We start from the raw sequence: 22,456 nt of genomic DNA, 5'->3' as shown, positions 1-22,456 counted from the left end.
TCGGGCTTTTGGTGAGCATATTAGACTGGAGCCATGTGTGAAGGGTGATTCCATCTCCATGTCTCTTTGAAAGGTGCCAGAGACACAAGTGGTGGCATCAGTCAGGGTTTGCAGCAGGACTCCAGATAGAAGCTGAAAGTGTGGAACATGTTGGTGCTGCTTCCCAGGGTGCATCCTGCAGAGGCTGGGGGCAGAGGTGTCTGAGAGAACAGCCCTCTCCAGGTGGCCCAGAGCTCTAATGGTTTTAGTATCTACCGCTCTTTGGTTAAGGGCAAACTATAGTTTATTTTGAGTGAAGTTTGCAGCCAATAGCAGTGACCCACTCAAGACCCCACTGCCAGCCTCACCTAGGATGGATTCAGCCTTCGGGCTCAAGTGAGAGCCCTCTGGATTGAACTATCAGTCATCCCTGGAGCTCAGGGTGGGAGATGTGGGGTGTGCTGGGGGTGTTGGGGAAGGTGAGGGCGGAAATGTGCTGCAGGTGTCCTCTAATGCCCGAGTGTCAGGGTGACCTTTGAACCTGGCCATTCTCCCGGGTGGGTGGAGTATGCTGTGGTCATCAAGCCAGCAAACACGCTGGAGTTATAATGGGTTGAATTACTGAATTCTCTTCCTGTTTGAAGCATTTATATGACTGATAATTATTTGGTTTTAGCTTTGAAATGTAAAAATGTGACTTCTCAATTAACATCTATTTGATTTGTTTTAAAAAAATGATTTTAATTTTACATGTAAGGATAGACCTAGAGAGGCTAGAAGGCATTTCTAATGTCACCTGTCATTGCGGGATGGAGCTGGAATTCCAGCTCAGGCAGCACCATCTGGAACCCATCATTTCCTGTCTCAGGTGGCTTCTCAGTGGGCACAAGTTTATCACAGGCTTCTTCTCATGCACTCCTGAAGATGCAACCTGCAAGAGCTGTCTGATGACTGGTCACTATTATTACCCCCACTTTTCTGTGACTGTTTTTGTTGTCCTTTTCTTTTTGTTCATGGAACATTTAGAATTGTAGTAATAAGATGCTGTACCAATAAGCCAGTGTTCTAGAGAGAAACAGACCCGTAGGATGTATGTGAGTGTGAATGTGTATGTTTTAGTTAGCTTTTTTCCCACTGCTGTGTGACTAAAGGATCTGACCAGAACAATTTTAAAGGAGGAAAAGTTTGAGGGCTCACAGTTTCAGAGGTCTTAGTCCATAGAAGGCCAGCTCCATTCCTCAGGGCTTGAGGTGAAGCTGAACATCATGGCTTGAGAGGGTGGCAGAAGGAAGCAGCTCACACCATGGTGATCAAGAAGCTGAGAGAGACTCCAGCTCCAGGTACAAAATATATACCTCATAGCCACGCCCCCATTTAACCACTTCCTCCAGCCACACCCACCCCCCCTAGCCAGCACCCAGTTAATCCCATCAGGGATTGATTCACTGACAGGGTTAAGACTCTCACGATCCAATAATCTCCTCTGAACCTTCTTGTATTGTCTCACATGTGAGCTTCTGGGGAACACCTAACCTCCAAACTATAACAGTGTGTGTGTGTATGTATGTGTGTGTGTGTGTGTGAGCGCACGCATACTTGGCAGGTTGTATATCTAAGGGGCGAGGCAAGGAGGCTGGAGACCTAGGAAGATTGACGGTTCAAGTCCCAGGACCATGTGCTGGGGAACTGGGAAGAGCTGATGCTGTGGAGGAAGACCCAAGGTCATCTGTTGGGGGGTTCTTTCTTGTTCTGGGAAGCTGGTCTTTTCTTTTTCTTTTTTCTTTCTTTTTTTATTTTTGAGAGAGAGAGAGAGAGAGAGAGAGAGAGAGAGAGAGAGAGAGAGAGAGAGAGAGAGAAACTTCAACAAGATAGAATAAGAATCTTTTTTGTAGATGGACTCAACACAATGCCTTTATTTTTATGTGGTGCTGAGAATCGAACCCGGGTCCCACCCGCGCTAAGTGAGTGCTCTACCGCTGAGCTACAATCCCAGCCCTGGTCTTTTCTTTTATTCAGGCCTTGAACGATCACATGAAACCCTCTCACATTATGGAGGGCAGTCTTCTCTCCCCGAAGTGTTCAGACTTACATGTTAATCTCATGCAAAAACACCCTTACAGAAATATGCGGAATGATGTTTGACTACATATTTGGGCACCATGGCACATCCAAGTGGACATATGAAGTTAACTGTCAATGACAGCAACGCAAAAACCATTGCTAGGCTGACTCATTTAATCAGATAGATGTGAAAGGCAGTGTAAATTTTTTGCAAGCCTGTTTTTTTTTTTTTTTTTAAACATATCCCTAAGGAGAATATCGGGGAAAATTTGAATGGAAGCACTTTTGCTCCAGCAAAGAAATAAACTTTACAGAAAGAAATCAAGTTTGAAAAAGAGAGACTTAGGAGAATAAAATCTTTAACAAGAAAGTGACTCTTCCATTGAACTTGGAGCTCTGGACTCATGTGCTATGTCAATTCAGTTTTGACAGTTTCCTTTGCAGAGGGATCTAGTAAAAGTGTTACCTAGTGGACTGACAGTGTCAGTCATGCAGAAGGAAAACATCAGACAGATATTGAGTGTTGTCTCTATCTTACAAGATATTAAGAGCCAGATTAATTAAATGGATCAATCCCTGGTTTTCTAGGCTATATGGGCTGAACTAACATTGTAAATGTTAATCTGCCTCATATATATGCAGTTAAAAACTGGCAAATACAAAGCAGAAAGAAACAAAAGGAATACCAGAATATTTTTAAAGACTTCTGATAAGACATTGAATTAAATTATATTTTAATGAAAAGTCTGCATAATATTTATGGCAACTAGCTCCTAATCTGAATTAAGCAAGTGCTATTTCATGAAAAGATTAGTAAAACAGATACAGTTTATAAAATTGTTTGAGTTAGCTTTTCATTGCTGTGACTAAAATATCTGAAAAGAAGAAGTTAGAGGAGGGAAAGTTCATTGGGGCTTATGGTTTCAGAAGTCTCAGTCCACGGGTGCCCAACTCCATTGCTCTGGCATAGGTGAGGCGTCACATCATGGGGGAAGGGCCCGGTGGAGGAAAGCTGCTCAGAGCATGATGAAGTCAGGAAGCAGAGTGGGTCGGGGGCTGCAGGGAAGATGCACCTTTGCAGGGAATGGCCCGTGACCCACCTACTGCCTCCAGCCATGCCTCACCTGCCTGCTTACAGTTATCACTGTTAGTTTATTGAAAGTGGGATAGACACATCTGTTTATGGCTCATGAAGTCTAATCATTTCACCTCTGAATATTCTTGCATTAACACAGGAGCTTCTGAGGGACGTCCCCTATCTACATCATAACAAAAACCATTCAATTTTTCCTTCCTTCTTGTGTCAAAATTCAATAACTACCTACCATATGCCTGTTGTTCCAGGAATTGGGATAGAATTGTGCACACAATGGGACTGAATTGTGTGTAGCTTCCTGGAATTGACCCCTGGAAATGGTGGACAAGTGAACACAAATGTGGAATTATACCCTGGAATATGTCTGAGAAGGGGAAGAATTTGGGTCTGTGGGAGATGCTAGTGTGTGTCATCAGGGAGGACCAGTAAAGAAGTCCCAATTCAGCTGAGGAGGGGTAGAGGGGGTCTGGGGGAGCTCCAGGAGAGACCTTAGGAGACCCCTTAGAAGAGAAGATCTTTGAGGAATTCAGGGTCAAGAGCAAAGAGGAAAAGTGGAGAGCAGCCACATCACCAAGGTCACTGAGCCAGTCTTTGGAGTTTGAAATTTATTCTGAGAGTCAGTAGCTGAGTGGTTTAGCCAGCTTTTTCACTGCTGTGAATAAAGGACCCAAAGCAGCACAATTATAGAGGAGGAAAAGTTTCTTTGAGGGCTCAGAGTTTCAGAGGTCTTAGTCTATAGAAGGCCAGCTCCATTCCTTGGGGCTTGAGGTGAAGCTGAACATCATGGCGGAGTGTGTGGCAGAGGGAAGCAGCTCACAAGAGATTAGGAAGCAGAGAGTTAGTTCTCCACTTTCCAGATGCAATTATATACACCAAAGCCACACCCTAATTTCCACCTCCTTCAGCCACACCGTATCACTTAGGTTACCACTCAGTTAATCTCTGTTGGGATAAAATCACCGATTGGGTTAAGACTCTTACACCGAATCATTTTTCCTCTGAACCTTTTTGCATTGTCTCACTATGAGCTTTTGGGGTACACCTGAGATCACAACACTGAGTGATATGATCTCATTTCTGTTTGTAAAAGGCTCATGCTTAACACTGGACCAAGTCAGAGTCATGCTATATCAAATGAAGAATAACTAAAATATATGAAGAGTTCCTGCAAATCAATTTTTTTAAAAAGTTGAGTCTATAGAACATATAAGGGATGTGAATAGGCAGTTTCCCAGGGGGAACCTGAATTATCATCATGTAATAATATCAAACTGTGCTGATACTCAATAACATGAAAACCAAAGTCACAAATATTTTCATATGCTTGAAATGGGTGAAAATTTAAGAAGTCTGATCAGATGAAATATTAGTAAGGATGGACAGAAATGAGAATTTTTGTGTACCAATGATAAAGAGTTTAAATGGTAAGAGCAGTTTGTCAGTACCTGGTAAATCCTTTGCAGTTCTGCTCCTAGGAATGAATCCTGGAAGAGCTTGGTTATAAAATAAAAAGCCTAATGTCAACCTTCATGTTACTCATTTGTCAGCAGCCTCTGTCAAAGTCGATTGTTCTCTCGAGGTTCTCTCATCAGTTGGTAATCGACTTACCTGGACTCAGTGCCGCTGGTGTAGATATGTGGATACTCAGAGTGAGTTCCATCAGGTCTCTGTGTTGTACACTATGGTTTAGGAGACATTTTATAACCTCATATGTAACAGGTTTAGGAGGAAATTTCACTGGAGGAAAGGGGAAATATGCATAGACTGAGAATCTATAAAGAGAAGGCCCCTATAAGATGGGGTCCCATGGGTCCCCATATTCTTCTCTCAGAGGCATTGCTGAATGTGTGAGTGGGCACTTTGGTGAGGGATCCTCCTATGTTGTAGATTTTCCCCACTTGTAATAAAAGCCTGGGAAATAGTTATTGTGGCACTACCCTGACCCAGGTGGAGGAGGAAGCATCATTGCATGGCAAACATGAGTAAACTTGGTTCCATCCCTCCCACTGGGTCCAACCCAGTTTGCTCCCTGTCCCAGAGAGCTCCTGTCATTTCTTTGGGACTTTTCTTGTAATCCAAGTTAGAGCTGCACTTAGCCAAGTGCGGCTGTTCATCTGGGTGACAGAATACCAGGGCAAGTGTTGTTTGTGATCTATGTGCAACTGATGAGGTGGAAAGTACTCACCCTTCAGCTAAGTTCCTTTCCTGCTTCCTGGCTGGAATATGGGTTGAGCAGCTTGGCCTCACCCTTGCTTGTATCAGGACGGTAGGACCACTGAGACCCAGGCTCCACCACTCCTACTGAAGCCCAGCTGCCTGTCACACTGGATCCACCTGCCTTGGGGGAGTATATGGAGAGAGTGAAACTTGCACTGTGTTTGCACCTTGGAGTGTTTGGGTTTCTTTGTTACAGCAGCTGAGTAGCTATGACACCATGTCCTGTGATCATTGCGGCATGAACGTATGTAGAGCTGGCCCTGCACTTAAGCTTCTCCTGAGTTTGCCCTGCGAGGTAAGTGGAAGCTCCATTCTTCCATCTCTTGACCTGGTAGTCTTGGTGACATCTTCACCTCTTACTTTTCATCTGTCACATCAGCAAATCGCATTGGCTCTTCTTTCATGGCTTTTAGAATTAATTAAAATTTTAAATTGAAAAATAATAAATGGATATATTTTTTGGGTACAATGTGATGTTTTCACCAGTGGATTCATTCAAAAAGATGAAATGAAGCCAATTAATATATCCTATACCTTATCTATTCACAATTTTTTTTATGTGTGAGATGTTAGAAATCTACTTTTCCAGCAATTTTGAAATTTACAGTACATTAGTATTAATGGTCTCCATACTAACTGTGGTCACCGAATAGTGCAGTAGATGATGAAACTGTATGCCTCCTTTTTAAGGGAAATTTTGTACCCCTTTGATCCACATCAGTCCCAGACTCTGGTACACATCTTTGTCTCCATTTCTCTGGGTTGACTTAAATACAGAATCCCGGCACTCTCATCTCCTGGTCCTATGTTTGCTGAGCTCTTGGCTGAGTGGTTTCAGCAGTCTCTTGCCTGGTCATGGTCAAGTAATCATGTGGTTGGAACAGTCCTTTCACCGCCTTATGTCATTCTGCTTCCTCCCTGTGGTGGCTGTGCCTGTTATTCAGATAACTGCAACTTTCCCATGGATAACTATGCCAATGTCTAAGATGCAAGGTGCTGAAAATACTAGTGCTGGTGGGGAAGTGAGACCTCACTTTGTGTCCCCTGGAGCGGGGACTGGCCCCAGCTGCGGCTCCCAGAGAGGGCACTGAAAAAAAAAAAGCTACACAGCCTCTCACTTCCCTTCACAAATACATCGATGCAAACGGGAGTGTATTGAGGTACTTGCTTGTTGAAATAGACAGTCATTAGAATGGATTCACTTTTACTAAGGTGTGACATTTGCTCAAGTTATAGGAATAACCGAACTGATGAGAAGTGAATTCCCCGGAGCCTCTGCTTGCCCAGTTGGAATGTAGGAATCTGGTGTGAGTACTGAGTTCTGTGACCATCTCAAGGACCCTGCTTTTCATGTTTGTCTGTGCTCTTGTGCACAACATAGAGAAGAACAGTTTTATTTGGATGTGGAAAATGTCTAGACTTTGGGAGCTGCAGAATGATCTGTAGTATAAATTTTAATAATAAGTAAATAAGTAACTATATGTCTAAACTTTCATATTGATGTGAGCACTGTATTATCTATTCCCCATTGATCCTGTTTTCATAAAAAGCATCAGTCAGTAACTGGAATAATGATCTTTGTGTATAGTGTATCCTACTCTGTTAAGAGCATTAATTGCCAAGTTTAGCCACAGAGACTGTGTTTTCCACCATGTAACAAGTGATAAATTTTATAAGAACAAGAAGAAGCAGATTGAAGCTTAAAATGAATTGGATTCCCCTGACAGTTTACATTAGGAATTATTTTCCATAAGACATACTTAATTTTGGTACCAGTTTGCATCTATTTGAAGAAGTGAAGTCAGGGAGGGGCAAAGAGGGGATTAGAATGCCCTGCAAGGAATTTTTACTCTCATTATAGTTCTTCAAAACGATGAAATATTGCTGTATGATTTATGTTCTAGAATGTAATTTTATACCATGACCCATTCATAGGTTTACTAAAAGTTAACTTTGGATTGCAAGAAATTGTTAGCCTTTAATGAAGACATCAGTTTAAAACACCTCGTATTTGCTCCACTAAGAGAAAACTTGGTGTGCCCTGTAAAAGTTTGGGTGCACTGAAAAGGGAAAGATTGATCACATTACCTGTGATACTTCACTTTTTATATGTCTTGAGACCTAGTGCCCAAGTGAACAGTGTTAGGAAGTTTATGTCTATTTTCTTGTTTAATCCTTTGGCCCCATGAAGTAATTGTCATCAAAAGTCATATGTGATCCCATAATAAGCAAATTTCAACAAAAAAGCACCTCTCTCCTATTCTCATTCTCAGTATGCAGGTAAATTCCAAGCAATGTAGAGGTTGCAAAGACTTTCCTTTTTAAGGATCTGTGTAAATATGGATCAAGGTTTTAATGATTATGGCAAAAATATTAAATATTCAAATTCTGCAGTTATTCTGAGAGTTTTATACTACTTATTTTTCCTCTTTCACCTCAGGGTCATCACTATGAGATTTATCTCTTGCTTCCAACAATTCTCATATGTCTTTGTTAAATATTTTTTTAAAACTAAATGCTACTATTCCTTTTTGGAATCATATAACTTTATAAAAGTGAATGAGTCTTAACAGATTGAATTAAAACTTTTCTTCCAACAATCTGTGTATGTTGAGTTCTAAGGAATTGTATCTTTTTTCTGACTTACACTTATTATTAAAGATAGGAATGCTTGTAGTATATTGAATACCAACATACATAATGTCCATTGCACATAGTAGGAACTTATCAATCCTATCAAATAATTGTATGGCCTTTTATTCTGTTTGTAGGAACAATTTAATCTTAGCACAATATAAAAAATTAATACAAATTCTTCTTTGAAAGTCTCCATAGGAAGTCTGCAGCCTTCTTCATAGTAGGAGGAAGTGCCTCCGTTTATAATTCAGGATCTACCATTGCCGCCTCTTTCTTTATCTGGGTCAGTGTTAAAAAGTCTTTTTCTGACAAGCCAAAGGCTGCTACCCGACATCTCTTTGTAGGGTCTAGTTCTCTTGTAAACCAGGAGTCTCCATGGACTGCGCACTTTTATTTATCTCCTTTTCCTCATGAGAGTAAAGGAATGAAAAATGCAAAGACCAACAACCCACAGAGTCAAAGGGGGGGCCAGCATAGAACAGACATTTCAGTATTTCTGGCAGCTTGAAAGCTAATGAGGACTTGGTGACTGTAAAATTATTGGTGGGGGTGGGGGGCGGTTGCCACCCAGTTGGATTTGGGGGCTGCAGCTTAGGAGGCACTTTGGGATCTCTTGAAGCTTGTGACTTTGAATAGCAGGAAGTTGGGAGGCCCAGTCCCAGGTGGGCTGAAAATCACCCGGTTTCATGGGATGCCTATAGTCAGCAGGTTGAGAACCTCTCCTGGAGAGAAGAGCAACAAAGAAAAATCCATTGGGTCTAAACTCCAGAAGATGGGTGGACTGCAGCCCCTTCCCTGTTGCCTGAAGTGTGTTCCAGTGAAAGTGGCCTTGCTCTTCATTGTCACTCTCCTCCCTGTCTTCAGAATAAGTACAAAGGCACGTTTGTGGTGGGCTTCTCTGTTCAACTAGGGCATGGCTTTGAGGAGCCCGGGCTGATGTGGGTCCACCTGACCCCCCACAGGTCTCATGTTCATGGTCTGCTTGAATGGGCATCGTACCCATGGGACAGTCTCTGTAGAAGAGGACATCACTGAGACTCTTTGTTGACATTAGCTTAATGGGATGAAGTCTAACCTTAGTGATGTTTTTTCAGGTTCTGAAAAATGATAGTAACCTTAAGGCTGTATATATAGCTTTCCAATCCCAATGAAGTTGTTGTGTAATTTGGAGCCATCTCCAAATGTCCTCACAAAAAGTATATGTATGTGTTTGTGTTTTCTTTTTCTGAACTTCAAGGTCATGATTGTTTCCTTCATGTGTTGTGAGTTCCTGCTCAAAATGGAGTATTTGTGAAATAAACTAGAGTTTTATTTATGTAACTGAATAGAACTTTGTTAGTTTTCATTTTAGGGTAATATTTATTTTAGTAGATTTGTTGTACTTTGAAAATTGAGCTCTGAGAACTAAAATTGACTGAAGCAGGTTTTCTTTCAACATTAGCAAAATTTCTGAGGATTGTTTCATCTCTATTTTTTAACCTAAAATGGTCCATGTATTTTTATAGCTTTATAGATACATTTTCCGTGGAGAGCAATTTATCTAGATATTCTGCGGCACATAAAAGATTGCTTCAGAGTCTTATACTGAAACATATTAAGGGGAAGTTATGGGACCTCTGGAACTTAGGGCTTGAAAGATGTAAATTTCAGACCATCTCCAGTGCTGTCTTGCTGGGACTCTCACAATTTAAATTTTGGCATTGCACCGTGTCTTTGCTGCTTGCATATTAAGAAATTTTTAACTTAATTGTTAACTTGGATTGTGTGCACATGGGAACAACTCTTGAGAGGCGAGTTGATCTTCTCATACAGGATGTAGATGTAAATTCTGACTGCGTAGGACCACTTATTGCTTGACCTGTACTTTTCTAATGAGATGTGAAATGAATATTTATCTGGTACAATTGTACATTTTGCCCCAGTCTTGAAACTTTATGGGTAGACAGTTGTTTTCATGATATCTCCATCATACCTATGTTTTGTTGATTTAACTTTTTGCAAAAATTGTGGAGAGTCATCAATTCTAGAGGAAAGACTCCATGTAAGATTAGGGTCTAAATACTTGGAGGTTTTTGGCTGGCTCTGACCCGAGATTTTTCTGTGAACTTGGTTACAAGTTAGTTAAGAAGAGCCACCTCATAGCCTTGTTACCAGGGTCAGAATAGATAACGTCAATGAAAAGTCTTTGTAAAGCATAAAGTAGGTGAAAGTTTTAATTAATTCATCTTGTACATATTTGCTTTTAATGTTTTAATCTTAGTCATGCAAGAAGGCTGGTTTTAAAATGGGAATAACAAAGCCAGGCCTGGTGGCCCACGCCTGTAATCCCAGCAGCTCTGAGACAGGAGGATTGCGAGTTCAAAACCAGCTTCAGCAATGGTGAGGCGCTAAGCAACGCAGTGAGACCCTGTCTCTAAGTAAAACACAAAATAGGGCTGGGGATGTGGTTCAGTGGTCGAGTGCCTATGAGTTCAATTCCTGCTAGCACCCGCCCCCCCCCCAAAAAAAAAAAAACCCAACAACAAAACCCCCCACAAAACAAAAGGGAATAACATTGAAATACGATTACTACATTTGCTACTGATGGAAGAGAGTACAAAGCTGTGATGTTTTTGCCCCAAAAGTTATTTCCGTATAAGTATGTATGTCTAAAATAAGGACAGTGGTATTTTATTTGGGAGAAACCCTAGAGATAAAAAAGGATGAATGGACGCATTGCTCTTACAAGTGGAGGCTGGGCAGGAGCCTTACGTCACTGTTGTGTGATGTAAAGCTCTGTTTTCCATCCTTGTTTGTTGGAGTACCCTCTGTGTTGGTGCCTCTCTCAGAGTCTGATCATCCTGGATGATGGGCAGATATTGATGGAGATGCATGTTAGTGCTGCCATTGTGCCTCATTCTGATGACAGTCCTGCCTCGGCTTGTGGAAGGTTTCCATTGGGAATTGTGGTAGTGAGTAATAAATACATGGTGGAAATACGTGTGATCATCTAATACATACTTACAATAAACCAAAATGAAATGTTTATTAATTGCTTAGTGTTAGCTGGGCATGGTTTTATTTTGTTTGTGTGTGTTTCTTCTTTAATACTCTTATCAGCCTATAAGCACTATTTATTGATGAAAATAATGGAGTGAAATTACCCTAAGTTGTACATGCAGTGTTGGCAGAACCTGCCTTGCCCAGCTCTGCACCCCCACCCTCTGTAATAACTTTCTTTCTGTAGATTTGAGCTAGAAGAGGTTATATCAAGCCTTTGAAGGACCTAAGCTACGCATAAACCTCATTTTAGTAGGCTTTGTGTTGTTGTGGCCAAAAGATGCGACAAGATCAACCAAGGGAAGGAAAGTTCATTTTGGCTCACAGTTTCAGAGGTTCAGTCCATGCATAGCTGTAGGCCTGAGGTGAGCAGGACATCAAGGTGGAAGGGCATGGCGGAGGAAAGAAGCTGGCAACAAGGCAACCATCAGCTTACCTGGGACAGACTAAAAACTCCAAGGGCATAACCCCAGGACTTACTTCCTCCTGCCACACCCTACCTGCCTACAGTCCCCACCAGTTAATTCATATCAGTGGATTACTCCATCAATCAGGTCTCACCCTTGATAATCTAATCATCCCACCTGTGAATATTCTTGCACTGTTTCGTACATGAGCTTTTGGGGGATACCTCATACCTAACGTCCCTGGACCATTACCAGAAGCTCAGTTGAATACTGGGTGGATCCTAGGCAGCTCACCTGTGGCTTGCTATCTTTCTCCCAGGAAGTTCAGCATCACGGTGTGAGTTAGTGGAATCCAAGGGACCATGTTGCTCTGCTTTCTGCTGCCCATGAAGGCTGAGGGTCTCCCCAAACCTCTGGAGACCTGTACTGTGGAAGAGTCATCGGGAGGGTACATTTGGGTTCTAAGCACTTATAGGATGTCAACCTCCAGGGTCTGATAGTTTTTTTTTTTTTTTTTTAAAGGTGTCTCAAATGGAGTTCTTCCTTGCTCACAGGCTGTCACCCTGTTTTGGATCCTGTAACTTTTATACTTAGATAATAGCAGCAGCCTCAGTTTCCCTGCTTTTAGAGTCTTCTGTTTCCTTTCAGACCTTTACAGTATTTCTAGAAATGTCCTGCTTCTCAGATGTCAGTGTCACTTCTCAGCTGTCAATTCCACTGGCTTCCCAGCCCTGCAGGCTTGGACTGTGCCGTGTTGGTCCAGTAACTGTATTTTCTTTCTCCATTTCTGTTTCTTTTCTATCCCTCTTATTAGTATGCTATTTCCTCTCAGTCCAAAGAACCCTTTTTATCCTACCCCATCAACCTTTTACATAATTCAGGGCCTGGCTTTATTTTCCCATGGTAATTTTCTCCATTCCTTCTTGGCCTCTTTCCGCTTGGAATCTTGTTGTCAGTTAAGATTTCTAAATAGCTTATAAGACTTCGGCACCTCAGGTTCTTTTATCCTTTAGATGACCAGTTGTGGGCAAGGTAGGTCACTACTTACTGATAGATCTGTGATTTCAACTGTAGTACTTTTTGCTTAAGCATAGTGCTTAAAATTAAGAAAAAGATATATCAAAATAACAAATATCAAAATAACAGCAACATACAGAAAACTACAGTGATTTTAAGTTTACTTGATATTTTACTAATGTGTTCAAATGTTTTTTTATTCTCCCTTGTCTTGCCAGCAATCAAAGAGAAGTATGCAGACTGGACCGAATTCCTCATACATGATTTGACTGGTTCGCGGACAGCACCTGCCAACCTGCTGGAAGGTGTATGTATTGTTATTATACATCTCTTATATCTCTGAAGCATCCTGTCCCATGAGCTCAGACCAAATGGCACCTCTGCATATATCCTTCTGCAGATCCATGCGTAGACACAGATATCTTTATGCATATAGCCCCACTTCCTGTTTTGTGCTGAATCACTTAGGTGATGGATTTGAATGATGTGAACTAATCTGTACCCTGTGGTACAGTCAGTGAGTGGAAAATTTGCTCTATGTGAATGCATTTTTATGTTAGGATGCCTCCTCACTATCCTATAAGTTTGAGCCTTTCTCCTTTATTAGTTAATGTCAATAAAATCACAAGAGTGATGAATAGTTAAATAGGTGATGCCTAAGCATGTGTGTGCTCTCGTGTAGTCTCTTGGGGCACACTGAGCAGTGGTTCCATCCAGTATTCCTCTTCAGACATGTAACCCCAAGATGGGAACGCCCGTGTTAACGAATAATGGAGCTAGCTTCCCTCATTGGAAGAAAGGAGAAAAGGCTGACTGTATTTAAATATAGTTAAGGCAATTTCAAGGTGCTGAAGAAAACGTTCAAACTGAAATCTTTATGGTTCATTTGAAAAGAATTTTATGATGAAACATTAATATTTATCATGTATAAGGAAACAGCAAGAGAAAGATTCTGTGTCATAAGTAATTATTGAATTACCAAATGTGCTTTAAGAGTGCGGAAAACTTAATGAATGACTGGGAATTAAATGTGGATTTTGACAGTGCCATTATTATTATTTCAACCCTAATGTTCCACCTTCTCGAAAAAAAAAAAAGAAAAGAAAAAACAAAACAAAACAGTAGCACTGCTACACAGCAGGTTTTGTTTTGTGACCATTTTTGCCTGATGTATTTGTTTATCTTAATGGCTATTTTAATTGTTTGGTGAACAAATCAAAATGATGATTGTTCACCCTTTCAAATTGTCTTACTATGTAAAATTTTTTAAGAGGTATCTGCCTGTTAGGCTGACTGAACAAACACCCTTTTCATATGTTAATGTATGCGAAGAAGGTTCCTTAGAAGGGACAATAATTATATATTTTCCAAACCAATTATCAGGTTAATTGGTTAAATGTAGAAATAACTGTACATAATGGTTGCACTTAGCTGACCATTGGATATATTACCTCTACACGTGGTGCTCCACTCACCTAAGCAAAGTGGGAGAGAGTCTTGTCTGCTGAGAGTAGTGGCCATTTTAAGAAAACTCTGTTGAGGAGTCATGGTGAAAATTTATAGCTCCCTATGAGGTACATCTGTCTATTTGAAAAGTAGACATTTTGCCACCATGTTTTTTCTAGCTCCAGGCAAATTTGAGTATAACTCTTCTTAAAAGCACAGTAATTTTTTGTGAATGCAATTTTATCTGTGAAGGGTGATTTGTTTGGTGAAAACCTAAGACAAACTGTTGTTTTCTATTTGTTTGTGGATTTTGGTGCTGGGTACAGCACTGGGTACGTGGATGTGTGTGAGGGAGGAAAGGGAAGGGGAGGGCGAGGGCTGTGCAGAGGATGGGGGTGGAGGGAAACACCAGATTGTTTGCCAATAGCTTGGATGATGGTGTGAAAAAATATTATCTTCTGCTGTCATCTGTTTCCATGAGAACTTTAAAATAAAGTTTAAAATAAGGAGTTTTGCTTCTGTTTAAACAGCCTCTGCGAGGGAAAGGCCCTATAGACCTCATTACAGTTGATTCCTTAATAGAACTTCAGGATTCTCAGAACCCTTTTCAGTACTGGATAGTTAGTGTGATTGAAAATGTTGGAGGAAGATTACGCCTTCGCTATGTGGGATTGGAGGACACTGAATCCTATGACCAGTGGTTGTTTTACTTGGATTACAGACTTCGACCAGTTGGTTGGTGTCAAGAGAATAAATACAGAATGGACCCACCTTCAGGTAAGGGCCAAAGCTTTTGCTACTGTGAAGTATTTTAGGAAAAGTTGTAATATTTTCTGGGATGTGTCCCTGGAACGTTTATTAGATCTGTGCTATCTTTTACATCTGAGCATGTGAATTTTAAGTGTGTCAACTTCAGAATGCTTTCTACGGGGAATAAAATCCAAGACCTCAGTCGATAGCATTCACAAAGAAGAAAGTAATGTTGGAAGCCCTAGGGAAGTTGATCTAGTTCCTTTGGAGTCGTGGTTCAGAAATGAAAGATGTAATAAATTGGGATTGAGCATGTGCCCCCCTCTCTTCTTCAAGGATTTTGTTGAGACTAAGTAGGTTCCCTAAATCCATCAATCTGTCCGTCCATCCTTCCATCCATTTATTCATCCATCCATCCATATCAACTTATCTATATATTCATACATATCCATCCATCCACCCTTCTACCCATCCACCCAGTTTGAGTAGCCAAACTACTTGCTTATCATTATATAATCCATTCCAACCAGGAAATAGCACTAAGAGGATCATCATGCTATTTTCCTGTCACATCATCAATTTTAGATAACTTTAAATGCAGTGTCAAGTGACATTGCATGGGCTTAATTGAACAGAATCGTGGATTATGCTTTATGACATTGCATGGGCTTAATTGAATAGAATCGTGGATTATACTTTCTGACATAACCATTCTTGAGTGTTCACTATGGGCCAGGAGATTTTGCATCTTCTGTGTTGTTTATTTTGGTTCCAAAAGAGTGTTGCATGTTTGGTGTCAGTTTCATAGCAGAGAAAATTGAGACCAGAGTTAAATTAACTTGTCCAGGGTTGCTAGCTTATAGGGAGCAGGTTCTATGCTTATTCCAGTTCATGCTCTTGCTTACTCATACTGGTCTTCCCAACCTTTTGATGGGAAACCTCAGAATAAAAATGTTGGCTTCTTGTGCAATTAAAGATACCCAAGGAAGAAATATGTATTTCTGATCTTCCTTATGGTCAGTGTTACGTATTCCAAGCAACTATTTAGCTCTTGGCTTGATTAGAATCGCCAGAAAACTGTTATCCTCTAGCAATTGCTGTGTTGCCTTGAAAACCCGAAGGCAAGGAGTTGTGTTTTACCTCTTCTGTCACTCAAGTGCTTTAACCAAAAGATTCCTGGTTCTGGACCCCTTGTGTTTGCCTCTGTGTTAAATCTGACAGGTGCGTAGACATGCCACCCAGTATTTTATTATATTTGTATTGTCCTCAGTTTTTGAGAAGCAGCCAAAAACGAGTTTTATATCCTGGGTAATTTTGGATGATGATGAAGGGCCTGTCCACATAATGAGTAAAGATGTGAACTCAGGTTGCCTTGGGATTCACAGGCTGGGAGGAAAATCTCCTTTGTGGGGAAAGGCGTGTGTGTAAACCCCAGCTCAGGACCTAATTGCTTTATAAATTATAGAGGAAAGACGGCCTTGCTGTGTAACAATGTACAGCAAAGCAAAGAATTCCTGGTAGCTTCTGGTGTTCTGTCATGCTTTTTCCCTGTGAAATCCTGGAACTCATACTTACACAAGAATGGAAAGTGTCCTTGTAGAAAATTAGGAAATACTTGCTCCTAAGCTCTCCCTCTTTAGATAATTTCATGTCTTTAGGATATAAAACTAAATTTTGCTTACTTGTCTTAGAATTTTCTGGATACCAGTTGTCCATTTCACATCGTGCCGGGATCACGTGGGGCTCTACGCCTAAAAAAGATAGTCGTCATCAGATGCGGGTTTCCTCAACACGTAAATTGTCAACAAGAAAGCTTATCTATGGGGGAAAGAAAATAAGAGGTGAAAAGACACTCCAAATAGGACTTTAAGTTCCTCATCTATGGTAGTTACAAGATGAAAACTAGATTCTGTTGCTTCATTCAGCAAAATGACACCCCTGGGAAGAGAGACAATTATTACCTAGGTTTTACGCATGGGAACAGAACCTGATGCTTTGGATTTACGTCGATTAATTTCAGGTCCCATTGGGACTTGTACAACTTACGTGTAGCACTATTTCCTTAACTGAAATATAGGTAGGATTAAAATTTGCAGATTTGCATAGGAAATATTAGAATAATTTTGTTACTCTCAAACACTGTTAAGCTTCCAGCATCAATGGGCAGTTAGGATCAGAGTTGAAAGGGTGGTGGCGGTGGCAGGTGGGTGGCTCTTGGCCCTACTTGGAGGGCAGGCTGTGCCAGCTGATCCCTGCTCTAAGGGACCCTCATTCCCCCTCAGTACCACTGCTGCTGTTAAAAATAATCCTAACTCCACCCCCCCGCCCCCCAGTTTTACTTTTTAAAGGGCACAATATTTCTTAACTGTTCAGTAGAGGTGGTAGAAACAGATAATGGGAAGTTATACTCTTCAGACTCTGTAGGAACAAGTACTAGATTTTATACACTGTGTCCACCTCTGAGGATATATACCATTGAGCCTTTCCTTATCTGGCCTGAATCAGGGGAAGTAGCATTCTGGTGCTTGGGACAGGAGATGGTTATTCATTTGCTGGGCTGCTGAATCGTATAAGGCACATCCAATGAGTGGCATTTTCTAGAAATACCTGTTGTGATCAGAGGCTTATGCTTTGGTTTCCCAGAAAGTTTTGGTAGGTCATTGAGGTCAGGGGTCCATTAGGTGGCCCCCACCTCCTTTCTCTTTCTGAATGTTTAGAAAGCAAGATAAGAGTTTTAGATGTTCTTGCAGAAGCTAGAAATTTTCTCCGTATTTATTTTTTCCCAAGGCCTTCTCTAAACTTTCTTTTAAAAATTTTTAAAATTCTTGCTTTAAATAGTTCCCAGAGTCAGGATGTTTCTGAGTATAACTTAAATGCTTTTTGCCTAAGTTGTTTCTTAGTCCAAAATGAGTTGTTGCTTTCACTATGGGTCTGTTGTTGCTGCCATAACAAAATATCACAGGCTCTGCACCTTAAACAGCAGATATTTCTTTTCTCATAGTTCTGCAGGCTGTAAATCTAAGATCAGGTGCCAGTGGGGTCAGGCTGGTGAGAGCTCTCTTCCAGGCTTGCAGATGGCCAGGTGCTGGCTGGGTCCTCACATAGTAGATTGAGAGTGAGCTTTTTATTTGAGTGTCCCTTTTTATTAGGACACTGCATCTTGAGGGCCCTTTCCACATGACCTCCCCTAACCCTAAGAACCTTCCAAGGGCTCATTCTCCAAATACTGTCACATTGGGGATCAGGGTTTCTACATATAAAGATTTGGGGGTACAGATATTCAGTTTATAATATTTCCCAAAGGGCGCTTTCTCTTACCAACTGTATAGTGGTTGTTCCTTGCTGGCAGCACCTGGTAGAGGAGAAAGGAACAGAGGGGGTTTGGGGGTGGGCCCAGTCAAGATGCCCCCCCCCCAGGCCTCAGTTTATTTGTGGTTATTTATTTATTCATGGTTATGTTGTGCATTCCTGCTTTCTGCAGTGCTACTAGGAAACAACTTGCCAAACACTTGCACCAAAGGAGACCGCCCTGTTTTCCTGTAGGCTTTTAGTTACAGATGAGTGCGGACACATTTTAATTGCTTACAACTTCCCTACAAACAGAACTGGGATGCTGCACTCCATTAAATAACCTGCAGCATGATCATTTTAAGAAAATGTTTTATGTTCTTTTAATGGTGTTATTTATTGTCTATAAACTTGCTGGTGTAACCAGAGTGGCTCTATCTTGTGAAGCGTGCACAGGGACCGTAGTTCTCTGCTTCCTGCTTTTCCAAGGTGTCCGACTCTGCAGGTGTTGTGTAGACAGGCAGAATCGCAGCTGAGGGTCACCTTTGAGAGAGGAAGGATGCCTGGTTGTAGAGTTAGATTCCATTTCAGGACTTAATACCCTTAGAAGATGGAGAATCATGAGCTGGTAGGACAGAGGCGGAGATCTTGGGAACTGCTTGGGGCTGCTTGTTCCATTTGTCTCTGCTGTGGAGGGAGAAAAGTGGCATCCCATGGTGGAGGAGTCAGCTTTGAATGAGTGACTTGGCCAGCCAGGCCTCCAGTGCCAGTCTTGGAGGCTGGCATTAGAGGGGCATGACAGTGCTGCTGGTGTCTGCCGCATCTCGGCACCAAGTTCTGGTAGCGTGGACCCAACCCAGGTCATAGTGGGTTTCCCTTTCTATTGGCCTGTGCCTTTTTTTTTTTTTTTTCCTAACCACTCTTCTGCCTTCTCTTGTCTCCAGGGCACCCTTCCCCACTCAGAGATCACAGTCAAGGGTATAACTGGTCAGGATTACAGAGCAAGAGAGTGAAGGGTGCCAATGTGGTAGACCGAACCTCTCCTTTTATTCATCCTCTGTGTTCTCAGACTTTCTTTGCTCTTGACTTTGGAAATTCCCCTTGTTTTTCATAACTGATCCTTTTTTCTACCACGTGTGGACTGAATTCCCCATCACCCTACTTGCAGATGGCAGGAAAAGTGAATTTGCCCTTGAGGAGGAGTTGCTGGTGTCTTGTGTGCTATTTCTCTCCTGACCCTCTTGGAATGGCTGAGCTGGTGTCCTTTGGCCTTTGCTTCCTGCAGCCCTCTGCATTGCCTCCCCTGCACCAAGGTTTTGATGCTGTGCCCCTGGTTTGAGACTCTCCTCCTCATCCTCAGGGAGCAATTTCAGAGCTCTGTGGACTGGTCCCTTGGCATACTCTGTGGGACTCTGTGAGAAGCCACAGTATCTCCCTCAGTGTCCCTCTCAGTAGTCGGGGGATGGTTCTTTTGGTCTCTGCACTCCAGTATTTGCTGAGGCTCTACTGTCTGTCTTTAAATATGTTGGATACTACTGAGAGGAGTCACATCTGGTTTTTGTTCTGACACAGAAATGCTGAATTGGGATTTTTTTTTTTTCTTTCTGCCAAAGGTGGAAGTCTTTAGGAAGTGCTAGAAAGGATTATGGACAGTGCACACAAGTAGGGGATTTTTTGTCCTAGAGCAGCACCCTTTGTGTGTCGCAGTGTAATGAACAATGGCAGGGGACAGGGTATTGATAACTTGTCTAGTTCTGTAATTATGCCCTGAAAAGACTAAATAAACTGCTCAAACAGAGAAGTTTAGAGCTCAAGGTGAGTCCAGAGGCTCTGAGGGTTCAAATATATGGCTCCATTGCTAAAAAGCAGACATGCAAGAAATTAAAAATATAGCCCGAAGGTTTAATGTTGCCTTTTAACTGTGCTTAAATTCATATTCGTATCCTAACTGTCTGTCTGGAGTAGCCGGGTTGATATAGTGAAGGTATAAACATATCTACTTCCAGTGAGTGCGCCTACAAATCCTGTTTTGATAAGGTCTTAAATCTGTTGAGATCAGGCCATAAAAATCCCCCTGCAGTTTCAGCAATAGGTAAAAACAGTGCTCAACAATTTTTTCCTTTTAATTTTGCATTCAGACTGTGTAACCTCTGTGCGTAAATCTTTCTCTCCCCCATTGCCTGGGGAAAAAATATGGGCAACATGTGGTGTGTTAGCAACATTTCAAGTGTAAATATGAAACTTGGTTGGTAAATTTTAATTTACCTTTTAATAATTTTCTGACTTATAGGGACTATTTTTAGCATACGAGAGCTTAGAGATTTAGTGAAAAATATGTTGTAATAACTGCAAAAACCTGACAAGAGTTTAGAAAATAATCAGATAATAAGTTCTTCATCTGTGGTTAGTACATCTTTGGTGATATATGGAATTTGGGGGCCATGAATGATTAAAGGTTTGGCTAATGTGATTAATGCTATTAAATTACTTACAAAATGCTCACAAAATGCGTACAACTGTTCCCCGAGGAAGAGCCCTATTGAGTTTATTCTTCATCTCTGATAGCAGAATCCTGAGTTGCTATTTAATTTTGGAAAATCCCTTTAGCAGGTGGCGGTTTGTGGCAGACTGAGGGTGCTGGGGCCTGATAAACTCAGGAAAGAGCCACCGGGCAGAACATTCCAGTACTTAAACTCTTCTGTGGTTTGCTGTTGATACAGAAATCTATCCTTTGAAGATGACCTCTGAGTGGAAATGTGCTCTGGAAAAATCCCTTATTGTTGCTGCAGAGTTTCCTCTTCCAATGGAAGTGTTCAAGGTAAGCCGTGGGTTCTCAGCAGCTGAGCTCCTCCTTTTAAGTGCAAACTGTTGAAGGAGTGCTGTACGCTCAAACCCTTTCCCACTGTTAAAAGTGCAACCTTCTCGACCAGTTTGCATTTAGAATGTTTAAAATTGTGTGTTTCCTTTTGCTATTTTTAGGACAATCTTCTTAAATATCTATGTTATAAGATGCTGGTAAAATTGTTTAAGTTACTGTTTTTCTCTATAATGTACATCTCATTTTCATCTTCTCGCCCCTTACCAAAGAAACAAAAGGAAATGCAGCAAGATTAATTTTAGCATTTGTTTGGGAAAAACCATTGACAATGATGTTTCTCCAGATGGTACAATTTTCTTGAAGGCATGTGCAGAGAGCGAAGGACCTGGAACATCCCAACTGCAATGGATCACCAAGTTCTTAACCCTTTTTAAAAACTATGCTTAAAATTTACATGTTTCTGTCCTCTTTGGAGAGGACGGGGACAGGATGTTGGTCTTCTAGAGTGGGCCCAGGGAGACTCTCTGGGGTCTGACTATACCCACACAGTTTCTCTTTTTTATTTTATGAGCTTCTGTTAACTAGCGAACCTGGCTCCTGAGCCTTTGAGGATTCTGCAATATTAATTGGGCCAGCTCTCGGCTTTTCTGTTGAAGGCCTCGATTTGGTTTTGCTGAATATGTTAAATTAGTCCCTTCTTGGTCATCAGCTGTTTGGCTCTCCATACCTTTGTTGTTGCTGAGTTGGCTTGTGTATTTTTATTTTTTTTAAATATGTTATAGTTTGGGTTGGAGTATAGAAAGAGAGAAAATGGACTTGTTTTTTTTTTTTTGACACCCTAACCTGACACTGCCATATTTAAAACACTTGTCATTTGGACGGGGGCAAACTGGAGTTTCTACACCTCTCTCAGACCTACCAAGCCTGGCGTGGTTTCATGTGCTTCCTCTGTAGTCTTGGGTCATGGAGTGTCTCTTCTGGTCAGGGGTACCAGGGGAACCAGGCTGCCTCCACTCTAGCATCTTGTTTGTTTGTTTGTTTTTAATGCTCTTCAAATGTTAAATTCTTACTCAGCTTTCTATCTCAAATACAAGTTTCCTAAAGAATTAAATTGTGTTACATGCCTGTAGGAATGTGACAGTGAAGCCCACCATTATGTACAATTGTAAGGTGCCAGTAGACAAAACAAATAAAAGAAAGAAATCCTTTCCAGGGCCTCTGGACCCTGATGAGCGTGAGCCTCCTCTTGGCCTCCTGTTCTGTTGTAATTGTGGTCAGTCATTCCTGTGATTCCTTGTGTAACACCCATCTTGCTTTCCCGTTGAAGTGCCAATAAGATAAGGACCATATCTGTTTTGTCCAGTGTTAAAAACATAATTCCTTGCCCATGATAGTACTTAATAAAGATTCATCAAATAAATGAACTCATTTTTGAATGGACATATGCATTAAAAAATTCTGAGTTAATGTTGTTATAGATTAATTGGATATGCAGTTATTTAAAAGTGTGAATACTAAGACTGCAAAGGTACAAGCATTAATAATCTTGATATATCTCTAATTAAAAATTAACTAATTTATTGAATATTTATGAAGCAGCTATTCTTTGCAAAAGGTGTTATGTGCTGTTGACCTAATCCTGGGGTTTAATAGTTTGTTCATATTTTCCAAAATACAGTTACCTTCTTCTTTCACCTATGA

At 41.2% G+C, this 22,456-nt stretch overlaps 1 protein-coding gene across 4 annotated transcripts in view; it reads left to right on the top strand.

Annotated features, from left to right (window-relative positions):
• The window catches only part of Sfmbt2 (Scm like with four mbt domains 2), a 205,381-nt gene that overhangs the window by 86,613 nt on the left and 96,312 nt on the right, over positions 1–22,456 (top strand). For 3 of the 4 annotated variants that reach the window (XM_071599779.1, XM_027944802.2, XM_071599778.1), the window contains exons 5-7: positions 12,672–12,760; positions 14,430–14,676; positions 20,658–20,755. In XM_071599779.1, coding sequence (XP_071455880.1) covers positions 12,672–12,760; positions 14,430–14,676; positions 20,658–20,755 — 434 coding nt within the window. Of the gene's footprint in view, positions 1–12,588; positions 12,761–14,429; positions 14,677–20,657; positions 20,756–22,456 lie in introns of those variants that run through there. The other variant, XM_071599780.1, reaches the window with a different exon arrangement.

This window comes from Marmota flaviventris, chromosome 12 (assembly GCF_047511675.1).
Source record: "Marmota flaviventris isolate mMarFla1 chromosome 12, mMarFla1.hap1, whole genome shotgun sequence".
In the NCBI taxonomy this organism is placed as follows: domain Eukaryota; kingdom Metazoa; phylum Chordata; class Mammalia; order Rodentia; family Sciuridae; genus Marmota; species Marmota flaviventris.
The sequence above is the reverse complement of the archived record's forward strand: the minus strand, read 5'-3'. Positions and strand labels throughout refer to the sequence as shown.